The sequence below is a fragment of the Hyperolius riggenbachi genome, chromosome 4 (genome assembly GCF_040937935.1).
Source record: "Hyperolius riggenbachi isolate aHypRig1 chromosome 4, aHypRig1.pri, whole genome shotgun sequence".
Classification (NCBI taxonomy): Eukaryota; Metazoa; Chordata; class Amphibia; order Anura; family Hyperoliidae; genus Hyperolius; species Hyperolius riggenbachi.
The window spans coordinates 455,413,596-455,427,372 of record NC_090649.1 but is presented as its reverse complement, the minus strand read 5'-3'; the positions used below and the strand labels follow the sequence as shown (position 1 = coordinate 455,427,372).

Below are 13,777 nucleotides of genomic sequence, written 5' to 3'. Positions count from 1 at the left end.
GGTTAAAGAAGACGGCTTATGTGTACGTTTAACCCCCCCCCCCCCCCTCATCACCAGCCACATCAACTGCACTCATGATCTGGATGAAATCGGAATGAAACTCATTCGGATCTCATCCGGAGCTCTTGTGTGGTCCTGGGTATGGGAGCGCGGTGGGAGCACGCGCATGGCCACACATTCGCAGAAGCCCAAGACTGACCGTGACTGGCCAGATTACCGGGGCTGATTAGAAAGGTAAGGAAAGGAAGCCCCAGGTAAGTATAAATATACCCTTTATCTTTATCGCAGGTATCCTTTTAGACCATACATGTCAAACTCTGGCCCGCAGGCCAAATTTGGCCCTCAGACCCATTACATTTGGCCCTCAAGTGGTCTTCCCACTTTGCATTATGTTTGCTCACTCTAGACCACTAGGGAAGCTATTTTGGAGGTGAAGCCCTAGATCACCAGGAAAGCCATATGGGGAGGTAGGGGGAAAGCACTAAAACTGTATAGAGAAGGGGGGGGGGGGAGTCTCTAGACACCAGGGAACTGTATAGGGGAGGGAGGACCACTAGACACCAGAGAACTTTATAAGGGAGAAAGGTGGTCAGTAGACATTGAGGTTGGCCCGCGACTTGGTCCCAGTGTACAATTTTGCCCCACTTTGTATTTGAGTTTGACACCCCTGTTTTAGACAGTCAGTATTTATTGCATTCATTCCCACATTAACTGAAATAAAAGCAATTCCCTCAGTTCAAATCTCAGAGTTTTTGCAAACATGAATTCGGATTTTATTTTTTACCTTGGTTTTATCTTCTGCAGCTATGCCCCAGTGTTACAAACAGCAAAATCCAGATTGTGTGAAATCATTAACACACAAGTTCAACAAAACATTTTTTTAAATCGATCCACGTTGTGATGTGTGTTGTGAAAAATCAGGATTGTGGCAATTTTGCATCACTGAGTGGGGGCAGGGTTACATTTCATATACAGCAATGTATAGGTGGGTGGGGCAGGGTTACATTCCATATACAGCAATGTCTAGGTGGGTGGGGGCAGGGTTACATTCCATATACAGCAATGTCTAGGTGGGTGGGGGCAGGGTTACATTCCATATACAGCAATGTCTAGGTGGGTGGGGGCAGGGTTACATTCCATATACAGCAATGTCTAGGTGGGTGGGGGCAGGGTTACATTCCATATACAGCAATGTCTAGGTGGGTGGGGGCAGGGTTACATTCCATATACAGCAATGTCTAGGTGGGTGGGGGCAGGGTTACATTCCATATACAGCAATGTCTAGGTGGGTGGGGGCAGGGTTACATTCCATATACAGCAATGTCTAGGTGGGTGGGGGCAGGGTTACATTCCATATACAGCAATGTCTAGGTGGGTGGGGGCAGGGTTACATTCCATATACAGCAATGTCTAGGTGGGTGGGGGCAGGTTTACATTCCATATACAGCAATGTATAGCTATAGGAAGTGTTTCTGATGCTGAAACCAGGAAACCATATTTCATGTGAAAGTGAGCATCCTGGATAAATTACTGCATTCTACTGTATGTCACTACAGGGCCTCTTTAAAATGTAACAAACCATAATCCACTCCAAACTTGCCATACAGGGCCGGACCTGTCATGAAGCAAGGTGAAACATTTGCATCAGGCGCAGGGATTACAGGGACAGCATTTTTGTACTGTGTTCACACATACAGCATGCAGTCAGAGTAGGAAGACAAGCGAGAGGAGTGCGAGGTGAAGAGGTCATCATTGGGGAAAAGCAGCTTGTTGTGCTGTGTGAGGAGTCTGACAGTGAGGGAGGAGGCAGGAGAGCAGCAGTGTTTCATGTGACTTGCACAGCAGAAGGGAGGAGGTGGCACTGCTGTCCTGACTGAGGCATGGAGGACAGCCAAATGGCTGAGGGTGAGCAGTTTGTTTGTCACAGACTCACAGCCAGCCAGTGTGCTATTGTGTTGAGCTGCAGCACGTCATGTGAGAACATTAAATGAAGCAGAGTCAATTATTGGCTGCTGTGTGATCATTCCTAATGGGGAGGGGGGGTATTCGCATCCTCACAGGTTTGCCTCAGGCAGCAAAAAGTCTAACACCGGCCCTGTTGCCAGATCACTTCTTTCCCAGAGTCCTCCAGAAGTTAGTAAATCAGCCACAATGATGGCTCCATTCACCCCTGAAAGGGTTCAGCGTCTTCTCCTGACACCAGCGTTTGTATTTCCTTTCAATGATCTGCAGAGAGGAGATGATATATATATGCATTTTAATCAGGGAAATTCCAGGCCCGTTTCATAAAAAGCCGAATATTAATTGAACGAATAGCGGCAGCGGAGCAGATGTATTGACTGTTAGAGTAATTGGGTTCTGCGCCGCTGGACAAGAGTTTATCTAAGTAATTGGATTGTAATCAGTAGCTTTACAATATCCCTCTTCACGGAAAGGTGCTTTAGAAAACCATTTTCATTTCTGTTTTTTTATTTTTTTTTTGCGGATTCTGAAATCCAGGACACTTCATTAGTCATTAAATCCGTCGCTGCGTTCGCACTCGGAAACTCAATTAGCGTGAAGGATTTAGAAAGGGTAGCTGGCCCTCTGTCCGTGAGCTTGCCTTCCTCTGCGCGTGTGTAGAAGGGATAGCGGTGAGGTGGGCGGCCAGGGAGAGGTGAGCGTACTTATTGTGTAATGGGATCATCCGCCTGTCAGGGAACGCACTTCAGCGCAGATATTTTCAAACTTACAATTCCGGCAACTTATTAAATTTCCTGTAGGCATGTTTCGCACTAGGATGAGCGAGGCTGTGTGCTCTACAGCAAATCATTGATACCTGTGGTGCTGCCCACTGTCTGCTGCCATCGTCATTACACTGAAAGGGGCGGCGTACAGAACTGAGAGCAGTGCTGCAATGTCACATGACCTGAATGGGACCCAGAGGTAACCCCTTTCTCCGTAAAACACGAGGCTGTGACAACTGCTTGGAATACAAAGGCCACAGCTTTTCATAAAATGTAACACATGCAGGTTATATACCATGAATACAATTGTTAGTATACAATATTTTTTTTTTTTACATAAACATGACGATTTTCACTGAACCAGCTTTTTCCTTTTTATCTTCTGCAACATAAATCATATAGTTGAAGAGTCCCCTGACATGGCCGCCATCACCATAGTAGGCGCAAGCCATGATTTGTGTCAGCTCTGTGGGTAACTTTATTCCACCCTCGTACTTATGCCTCCAAGTAGTATTGGGTTTAGGATAGGCACACCTTGCCGTGGATCATTGGGTGCTCAGCCTTGATGTAGAAGCAACATCAATCCAGTACAAGCAATCCAAGGTCAGCTGGCACACCAAAGTCAATTTCCAAGCAAATTTATTGAATGCACAGCATGACAATTGTTTCGGGGCCAAACATGGTCCCCTTCATCATACGGTTTGTCTGCACTTATCTGATGAAGGGGACCATGTTTGGCCCCGAAACAATTGTCATGCTGTGCATTCAATAAATTTGCTTGGGAACTGACTTTGGTGTGCCAGCCAACCTTGAAATGCCTATGCCTACAAGTAGGCCTTGCCAAAGGACCCACCTCTTCTGCTGCTGTGACGAAAAAAACACCTCAACCCCCCCCCCCCCCCCCCCAAAAAAAAAACCAACCCACCTTTCCTTGTAGCTTGACGGGAGGGAGGGTGGGTGCTGCTCTCCTTGCAGTGGAAAGGAAGTTCCTTTGTCTCCAAACTGTAGTCAACAAAGGCTAGCAGTTACCTGCCCGCCTTAGTTTGTCACCTTGACCCCGGCTGACCTGTCCAAACTGCCTGGGGTCACCTTTCATCCTTTCAGGTCATTTGCTCCTGCCGCTTAGCCCTGCCCAGCTCTGGAGCTCACTTCACAGCTGGATGATGGAAGACATCCAGTAGTGTAACTTGGAAGTTTTACATTGGCCCCTCTCGAGCACTCTATCCATAACAATTTATATGGAGCGCCAAAACCTGCCAAGGACAGCTACAGCCTATAAACCAGAGCAGGATCACCCACCAGGCAACCTAGGCAGGTGCTTGGGGCCTAGTGGGTGGTAAGGGGCCCACCTACCCCCACTTTTGACCTCTCTCCACCTCCGCTTACCAAAAGGGACCACAAGCGGGCCCCAAATCTACTACCGTGCCTAGGGCCCCATTATATCTTAATCCATCTCTGGTTACCACTAATCAAAGCATGTATAGCTGGTGTGATGGGGCCCCGCGGCAAAATTAACCTGCCTCCCCAACTCCCATAGGCAGCATTAGGGTCTCCTTTATTTCTGGTGCAAATGATCTTCCATCTTTCCACAGTATTCACTGTGGCCTAGTGGTGCCCCCATCTCACCCACCCCCAGACAGTATGCTGAGGTGGCCCTAGTGGTCCTCATTTTAATGGCAGGCACCGTGTGGCCCCACCCTGCATCATGGAGAGAGCGACAGTGCTGGTGCCGTCCGAGAAGCCATGGCAATGGGTCGCAGCATTGTGCTGGATGAAGCCAAGTGAAAGGACTAAGCACCCATAGCAGGTAATGTGTGTTCCCCTCCCCCTGTTGCCTGGTGCTGTTGTGATTTTGGCAATGTAAGGAAATTTGGGCACGCGGAGTTGCCCGATAAAACAGTGTTTGCCAAGTCTTCCCGCTATCAGTGCCTGTTTTTTTTAGGGCACCTCCATGTGCCCAAATTTCCTTACCAGGGATGGGCTCACGACGTAATCACAAGTCCGTAAGGACTCGAAAATTCGTAATTAAAATGAGCCTTAATTGCCGCAGCTGTGCGGCTGGATGGTAAGGGGTTATTCACCCACAATTCTGCCTTCCTGCCTGTGCTCCAAGTAGCTTGCACGTGTCCTATTGGACGCAAGCCTCACTACGCGCACTTCCTCCTTCACGCGTACTTCCTCCTTCACGCGCACTTCTTCACGCGCACTTCCTCCTTGGATCGCAGGCCGGACGGCGGAATTGTGGGTAAAAAACCCCTCATCCAACCGCACGGATGCAGGAATTAAAGAGAATCTGAGGTGCGTTTTAAGAAAGCTATTAGAACACAGAGGCTGGTTGTGCAAACTATCACCAGCCTCTATTACGATACTGTGCCCCTCCCCAGACCCCCCTGCACTCTGCAGTCCCCCCCCCAAAAAAAAATAGCCATGCTAGCGAAATGCAGCGTGTCGCTATCAGGTTGTTTACATCCAGGATGTCATTCTCCACTGCTCCCCCATCTCCTCTATAGCGCCGCTCCCTGCCTGCATCCCTTCCCTCCCTGCCTCTGTAAGCTGATTGGAGGGAAGGGACACAGGCGGGGAGCGGCGCAAGCATGGCGGTTTCTTTGGGGGGAGGGGGGACAGCAGAGCGCAGGGGGGCCTGGGGGGGCACGGTATAGTAACAGAGGCTGGTGATAGTTTGCACAACCAGCCTCTGTGTCCTCATAGCTTTCTTAAAACCCACATCGGGACCTCTAAGACTCATTCTGATGATAAATGCGAGTCCTTACGGACTTGTGATTACTCGTGAGCCCATCCCTGTTCCTTACATTGCCGCAAATCACTGCTTTTACAATGAGGGCCTAAGGAGGCGCCCTTCTTTCCAAGATGCCTGCAGCACCCTTTTTTTCCTGCATCGGGTATTCGAGCCCAGCGCTGCAAGGCAAGAGTGCTATTCACTATGTCACTGTGCAATTTAAATATAGCTAAAACAGAAATGAAATAAAATCCCCATACTTTCCCTTTAAGCTGGTATTTTAGTGTTTCTCGGTCTCTGGAAAGTAAGACTAGTGAGCGGACTCTTCTCCCTCCTGGGGATTGTTATTATGTGCTGGTGTTCCCGGCGCTGTACACCCGCTGCGGCCGTCATCGGAGGCTCCCCCTCCCCCGCTGGATTCCCAATTCATTTCATACTAATGAGCCTGGATGTAAGTAGATGTGATGGTGCCTCGTCCCAAATATAGGGCACCCGGCTCCATATTTCACTGCATAAACAATCCCTCTAGAGAGGCCAAACAGCGCGGTATACAAACTGCCAGGGTAGTTATAAAGTTTCCTAAAATAAAGTATATAAATGCTTATTTCACTTGGTTTCCTATGTATCCGGGGCAAGAGGTTCATCTTAGGCACATACAGAGGCAGAGTAGGGTTAGGGATTATGGGAGGGTTCGTTTTAGACATTTAGAAGGGGGGTTAGGGTTAAGATGGCCATAAAACATGCAATTTCACATCCGATTGTTTCTGATCACTGTGGTTATTGGACGGAAACAATCAGTCATGCCTATTAATGGCCGAATTCCCACTAACCAATCCGATCAGATTGATGGAATTATCTGTTTCTCGAGATCGATCCCATCGTGGCGCCCGTTAATGGGCACGACCAATCATTTCCAATTGATTACCTTGGCGATCAGAAATGTACAAATGCTGCTAAACTGTATCGTTAATGGACACCTTTAGGCATTAGGTAGGGGGGTTCTTTTTTAGGCACTAGGAGGAAAGGGTAGTGTATAGAATTTTTTTTTAACCAAAATAACTATGTAACTATGTAACAAAAGAAGGGACACAGAGAGCCCAATATAGTGCAGTAAGTACTGGTAATCAATTGGATAATGTAAGGTAAGTATAGTAATACTCACAAACCAGGGTTTCCTCCAGGCAACCACTGTAAATGCAGGTGAGGAGATTAAACCTGTCCCCACTCAGGATTAAGATGTCACTCCCCATAGATCAGAAAAAGGGGATAACACCCCTCCTTCAAGGCTGGACTCTAACGATGTATAAAGCAAATAGAGGCGCCAAAAGAATAAAAATAGCTAAAATCGTTAAAAATACAGAGGAGGCAGCGGTGGACTTACCTCCTCAAAGCAGACACAAGTGCTGTTGATTTTGAAAATCACATAAATGTTATTAACATACTCCAAAATGTTGTGCAATGCATTTCACAGGCATGACCCTGCTTCATCAGGCAATATATAAGGAGCATATAACAGTAGCAGGTCTAGGTAACAACAAGTGTCATTTTTATTCTTTTGGCACCTCTGTTTGGTATATATATATATATTTTAGCTTTCTTGACTCCTGTTGCATGCAACAGAAGCCCGGAGTAAGCAAGGCTTTATGCCCATGCACGGAAAAAGTGGAAGTGCATAAACACCCCACAAAAATGTGCATGAGCAGCCCCGGGGCCCACAAAAGCAGGGCTCTTTCCAGTGTTCCCCGAAGGGAACCTCCCCTTTTTGCCTTCGGCGCAGGGGGCTTTTGGGTCCTCCAACACCAGAAGGATAGGAGGACCCCAAACTGCCCAGTGGTTGCCCAAAGGGCCTGGGCCATGTGGACGCCCGCATGGTCCGGGTGGCTCCCCCAAGAGCGAGCCGGGGCAGGGACCGAAGTCCCCAGGGGACAAGTCCCCAGTGCCAGCAAGCTGGCCCCGTTTGCTTTATATATTATAGTAAAATATTGGTGGTGTAAATGATTGATATTTTTTTTTAGTAGTGACACCACTTGGCGCCCAACTCATGAGGCTGTCCTGCAATACCTAGTCAGATACGCTACCTGCACATCTCAACTGGATTTATAATTAATGTCTGATATGTCACACGGTCAACAGCAAGTTATTCCGGTGTGCATACAAATGTAAATTGAAATTAGGTTAATAAAATATCATTCTTGCTGATTTTGATTGGCAAAGCCCTGAGCTGCATATAATTTGCATTACATTTGCATGCCAGCCAAATAATTAGCACCTCGATGGCTATCTCTAGTCCACAGCAAGGACAGCAGGTGAAAGAGGCCCTGTAGTGACATATAGTAGAATGTAGTAAATTATTTAGAACTAGAAAAAAGCCAGCCCGTTTAATTACAGGCGCTAAGCAACTGGCTGCGTGCAGTGCGCCCGCAACGTGCACACTGTCTCTACCCATGCACATGGCAGCGACACACGTGTATGGCCACGCTCGCCCAGGGCCGGTTCTGGATTTTTTGCTGCATGAGGCACACTTGTGAGGATGAAGATGCAATCCCCCCCCCCCTCCGAATTGGAATGACCGCACAGCACCCAAACGATTTGCACCGCACGCTATAGTTGCAAACACCCTCAGTATAGGTAGGTAGCCAGGTATAGGTGCCCCTAGTATTAGTAGCTAGGTGCAATTGCCCCTAGTATAGGTTAGCCGGGTTGCACCCAGTATTGGTTGGCTAGGCACTCTCTTCACTTCCTGTTTCTGAACCTGGTGCTGCCCCCAGACTTCTGCTGCCTGAGGAAGTCGCCTCACTCTGCATCATGGGCGGTCCGGCCCTGCGCTCGCCTGTCAACAACTGCTGCATGAAGCTCACCCGCACCTGACACACAGGGACACAGGAGGATGCAGGGACAAGGGAATTATTATATAGGATGTTTACAGTAATTTACAGCATCAGAGACACTGCCTATATCTATACATTGCTGTATATTGTATATAGCCCCGCCCTTCCAGTGATACTTAGCCTAGGCTGTTTAGCTATGTGGAATTCTGCTCCTAAAGCATTCTGGAAGACCAGGCACTTGTTTTTACTGGTTTTGGAAACAAACAATCCGCAGAGCTGCACCTGACAGGAATAAAAATGTCACCATGTGATAAATGTCAGAATATAAATCAGGAACAGGAAAGACTTTACAATCGGCAAACACCGACTAAATCATTTATAAACTACTATTGTAAAAAACAAAAATCTATTTTGTCCAGGTCCTCTGTAACGAGTAAGGCTCCTTCCATACTACAGTCATTGCGGCACAGCCCTGAGGTTTAGTGATATTAGATTGCAGCTTGTTTTGCACATTATACACGACTTTCCTTTTTATGGGTTTCATTTCTGTCTTCTTCATATGGGAGCGTATTGTCAGGTACTCCCTAATTACGACTGAGCCTCCTCTTCCTTTACAGACGGACCCTGTCCTGAAAATGGTTTGTATCGGAGAGAATAACGTCATTGAGGAAGAGATCCGAGTTAATGGAAGTGTGAATGAATGGGCAGGCGGAGGCGGCGGAGGGGGAGGAGCCACCTATATCTTCAAGGTAATTAAATACCATGCATGTTTCACAGCTTGCTAGCCTGTTTTTACTAATGGCCATTGTCCTTGTCTGCCACTGTACCATCCAACACAGGTTACTTCTTCCACCATGACCAGCACACTATTCTCCTGATATACTTTGTGCTGCTGGAGGACTCTGCTCCTTCCACTATCTAACCCTCCTCTCCTGATATACTCTGTGCTGCTGGAGGACTCTGCTCCTTCCTCTATCTAACTCCCCTCTCCTGATATACTCTGTGCTGCTGGAGGGCTCTGCTCCTTCCACTATCTAACCCTCCTCTCCTGATATACTCTGTGCTGCTGGAGGACTCTGCTCCTTCCACTATCTAACCCTCCTCTCCTGATATACTCTGTGCTGCTGGAGGACTCTGCTCCTTCCTCTATCTAACTCTCCTCTCCTGATATACTCTGTGCTGCTGGATGACCCTGCTCCTTCCTCTATCTAACTCTCCTCTCCTGATATACTCTGTGCTGCTGGAGGACTCTGCTACTTCCTCTATCTAACTCCCCTCTCCTGATATACTCTGTGCTGCTGGAGGACTCTGCTCCTTCCTCTATCTAACCCTCCTCTCCTGATATACTCTGTGCTGCTGGAGGACTCTGCTCCTTCCACTATCTAACCCTCCTCTCCTGATATACTCTGTGCTGCTGGAGGACTCTGCTCCTTCCTCTATCTAACTCTCCTCTCCTGATATACTTTGTGCTGCTGGAGGACTCTGCTCCTTCCACTATCTAACCCTCCTCTCCTGATATACTCTGTGCTGCTGGAGGGCTCTGCTCCTTCCTCTATCTAACTCTCCTCTCCTGATATACTCTGTGCTGCTGGAGGGCTCTGCTCCTTCCACTATCTAACCCTCCTCTCCTGATATACTCTGTGCTGCTGGAGGACTCTGCTCCTTCCGCTATCTAACTCTCCTCTCCTGATATACTCTGTGCTGCTGGAGGACTCTGCTACTTTCTCTATCTGACTCTCCTCTCCTGATATACTCTGTGCTGCTGAAGGACTCTGCTCCTTCCTCTATCTAACTCTCCTCTCCTGATATACTCTGTGCTGCTGGAGGACTCTGCTCCTTCCTCTATCTAACTCTCCTCTCCTGATATACTCTGTGCTGCTGGGGGACTCTGCTCCTTCCTCTATCTAACTCTTCTCTCCTGATATACTCTGTGCTGCTGGAGGACTCTGCTCCTTCCGCTATCTAACTCTCCTCTCCTGATATACTCTGTGCTGCTGGAGGACTCTGCTACTTCCTCTATCTGACTCTCCTCTCCTGATATACTCTGTGCTGCTGAAGGACTCTGCTCCTTCCTCTATCTAACTCTCCTCTCCTGATATACTCTGTGCTGCTGGAGAACTCTGCTCCTTCCTCTATCTAACTCTCCTCTCCTGATATACTATGTGCTGCTGGAGGACTCTGCTACTTCCGCTATCTAACTCTCCTCTCCTGATATACTCTGTGCTGCTGGAGGACTCTGCTCCTTCCTCTGTCTAACTCTCCTCTCCTGATGTACTCTGTGCTGCTGGAGGACTCTGCCCTTTCCTCTATCTAACTCCCCTCTCCTGATATACTCTGTGCTGCTGGAGGACTCTGCTCCTTCCTCTATCTAACTCTCCTCTCCTGATATACTCTGTGCTGCTGGAGGACTCTGCTCCTTCCTCTATCTAACCCTCCGGATATACTCTGTGCTGCTGGAGGACTCTGCTCCTTCCTCTATCTAACTCTCCTCCTCTGATATACTCTGTGCTGCTGGATGACTCTGCTCCTTCCTCTATCTAACTCTCCTCTCCTAATATACTCTGTGCTGCTGGAGGACTCTGCTCCTTCCTCTATCTAACTCCCCTCTCCTGATATACTCTGTGCTGCTGGAGGACTCTGCTCCTTCCTCTGTCTAACTCTCCTCTCCTAATATACTCTGTGCTGCTGGAGGACTCTGCTCCTTCCTCTGTCTAACTCTCCTCTCCTAATATACTCTGTGCTGCTGGAGGACTCTGCTCCTTTCTCTATCTAACTCTCCTGATATACTCTGTGCTACTGGAGAACTCTGCTCCTTCCTCTAACTCCCCTCTCCTGATATACTCTGTGCTACTGGAGAACTCTGCTCCTTCCTCTATCTAACTCTCCTCCCCTGATATACTCTGTGCTGCTGGAGGGCTCTGCTCCTTCCTCTATCTAACTCTCCTCTCCTGATATACTCTGTGCTGCTGGAGGGCTCTGCTCCTTCCTCTATCTAACTCTCCTCCCCTGATATACTATGTGCTGCTGAAGGGCTCTGCTCCTTCCTCTATCTAACTCTCTTCCCCTGATATACTATGTGCTGCTGGAGAGCTCTGCTCCTTCCTCTATCTAACTCTCCTGATATACTCTGTGCTGCTGGAGGGCTCTGCTCCTTCCTCTATCTAACTCTCTTCCCCTGATATACTATGTGCTGCTGGAGAGCTCTGCTCCTTCCTCTATCTAACTCTCCTGATATACTCTGTGCTACTGGAGAACTCTGCTCCTTCCTCTATCTAACTCTCCTCCTCTGATATACTCTGTGCTGCTGGAGAACTCTGCTCCTTCCTCTATCTAACTCTCTTCCCCTGATATACTCTGTGCTGCTGAAGGGCTCTGCTCCTTCCTCTATCTAAACTTCCTCTCCTGCTGGAGAGGACCTTGCCGCTTCCACTCTAAGGGCCAAGTACACTATCACATTGATGATTGGATTTCAGCTACACATATCAATGTGTGATACGCAGCCACATCAGAGAGTGCATAGATGCCAAAATCATGGCAGCAACTGCTATTTTTTTGTAAGGTAATAAAGATGGCCGCCTTCATCCCCCACTCTCTGCAGGCCGAAGATGTTCACATAAACAGCTAAAACAGATTTGCATTGAACTACAGAATTTTACACCGACTAAAATCCTTCATAACTGTCAAATCGGGCATCTTGGTATTTATGATATGGATTTTTTATTTTATTTTTGCACTTCTTTCTCCATTTAGCCATCCCTGCAGCGGTGGGCTGCTGTAACGGCGGTGAAAAATTACTTTTAATTAGTACTTGTTGCAGAAGCACTGGCCTTTTCCACAGCCTCCATTTACCCACTTGGAGGAAATGAATACATCTCGGACAGGTAGCTGACAGGAGTCGGGTGGGGGGGGGGAAGGGGTGGGGGGGCGGTCCGGTTTTTCTTCACAGGACTGGATATTAAACAGCCGAAAGTTATTAATAATTCTCACTCGCTTCCTCGGAGGAATGGAGGTGGAAATACAATAAGAACTCACCATCGTTTAACTGACAATTACGCTTGGCAGACAAAAACGCTGATGACTGGGAAACGAGCGGGAAAGATTGGCGTAGCTTGTCAGTAGCATGGCGTTCCTGTAAGCTAAATAACAAAAAAACTACACAGCAGCAGATGAAAATAAATGTAAAGAAATAAGGGCTGGTCCAGACAGACGGCTTGCGTCGGCTCGTTTCGCGGTTCACATTGGTTCCAGACGTTTTGTTGTCACATGGCAATTGGAGCAGCATAGGGAACACGGAACCACGCAAATGCAAATTACATTGGACGCTACACGCAGCATCCATGACGTTAAACGCAATTCCAAATAATGTTTTTGCATAAATTTTCATGAAAATGTTAAATTTTCGAGCAAAAGTGGCATAACAATTTTTTGTGTGTGTTTTGGAAATTTGCACTGTAAAAATATGGATTTTTGCGTTTTTTTTTCATTGTAAAAATTTGATTTATTTTTCTATTGTAATTTGTACTTGATAAAATAAAAATATGGGTAAATTTACCGATATTCTACTTGCCAATTTTTTGAGCTATTTAGGAAATGTTAAACCATAACCTTATATGATGCTGTACAGAGCGTGATATGAACGTGGGTGCTTCATAGCGAGCTGGTGTTAGAAGGCTAAATGTAATCTAGCTTCTTAGTGTGCAGCAATGTAGAATGCAGGAGAAACAGATATTTATCAGCCTCATGGTAACGGTTCTCTTGGCTAATACACACTGAGAAAAGAAACAACTTCCTTTAACAGACACAGGATGTAGTAAAATGTCTGTTATTAGAACACACCGCCACCCTGTGGTTAGAGCTTGTGATGTGTCTTATACACATAATAGACTGTTGCTAAAGAGAACCAAAGAAGAAGCACCCTCCTGTATTTTACTATATATATCAATGGGAACTTGACAGTAAACACCTACCCTGCTCTTTGTTTCATTCTCCTATGCTAAATCTGCCTGTTATCAGCCCTGACAAGAATCCCCAACTGAGCATTCAGTCTAGCTTTGCCCGGAATGATTATAGCTAAGTCAGTCTTCTTTGATGTCTTTTCAAGCCCAAGTCTGCCCCCTTGTGGCTCTGCTTTCCTGCTATTTATCCTCGAAGCAGCAAAGCAGAACCACAAGGGGGCAAGGTTATGCTTGAAAAGATATCACAGAAGACTGACTCCGCTATAATCATTCCTGTGAAAGCTAGACTGAATGCTCAGTCCGGGATTCTTATCGGGCTGATAACAGGCAGATTTAGCAGAGAAGAATGAAACAGAGAGCAGGGTAGGTGTTTACGGTCATGTTCCCACTGATATATATGGTAAAATACATGAGGGTGCTTCGTCTCTGGTTCATTCCAGCAGCTGGCATGTAATGTGACAATAGCTAATACAGACTGGCAGATTTTACTTAGAAGCAGAATTATGATTGGTTGTTAGGCGTGACAATGCG

General features: G+C 47.1%; 1 protein-coding gene across 9 annotated transcripts in view; it reads left to right on the top strand.

Moving 5' to 3' along the window:
• ALK (ALK receptor tyrosine kinase) overlaps positions 1 to 13,777 on the top strand; it is a 942,963-nt gene that overhangs the window by 856,017 nt on the left and 73,169 nt on the right. For all 9 annotated transcript variants that reach the window (XM_068232762.1, XM_068232763.1, XM_068232765.1 and 6 more), the window contains one exon: positions 8,909 to 9,040. In XM_068232762.1, the coding sequence (XP_068088863.1) occupies positions 8,909 to 9,040 (132 nt within the window). The remainder of the gene's footprint in view (positions 1 to 8,908; positions 9,041 to 13,777) is intronic.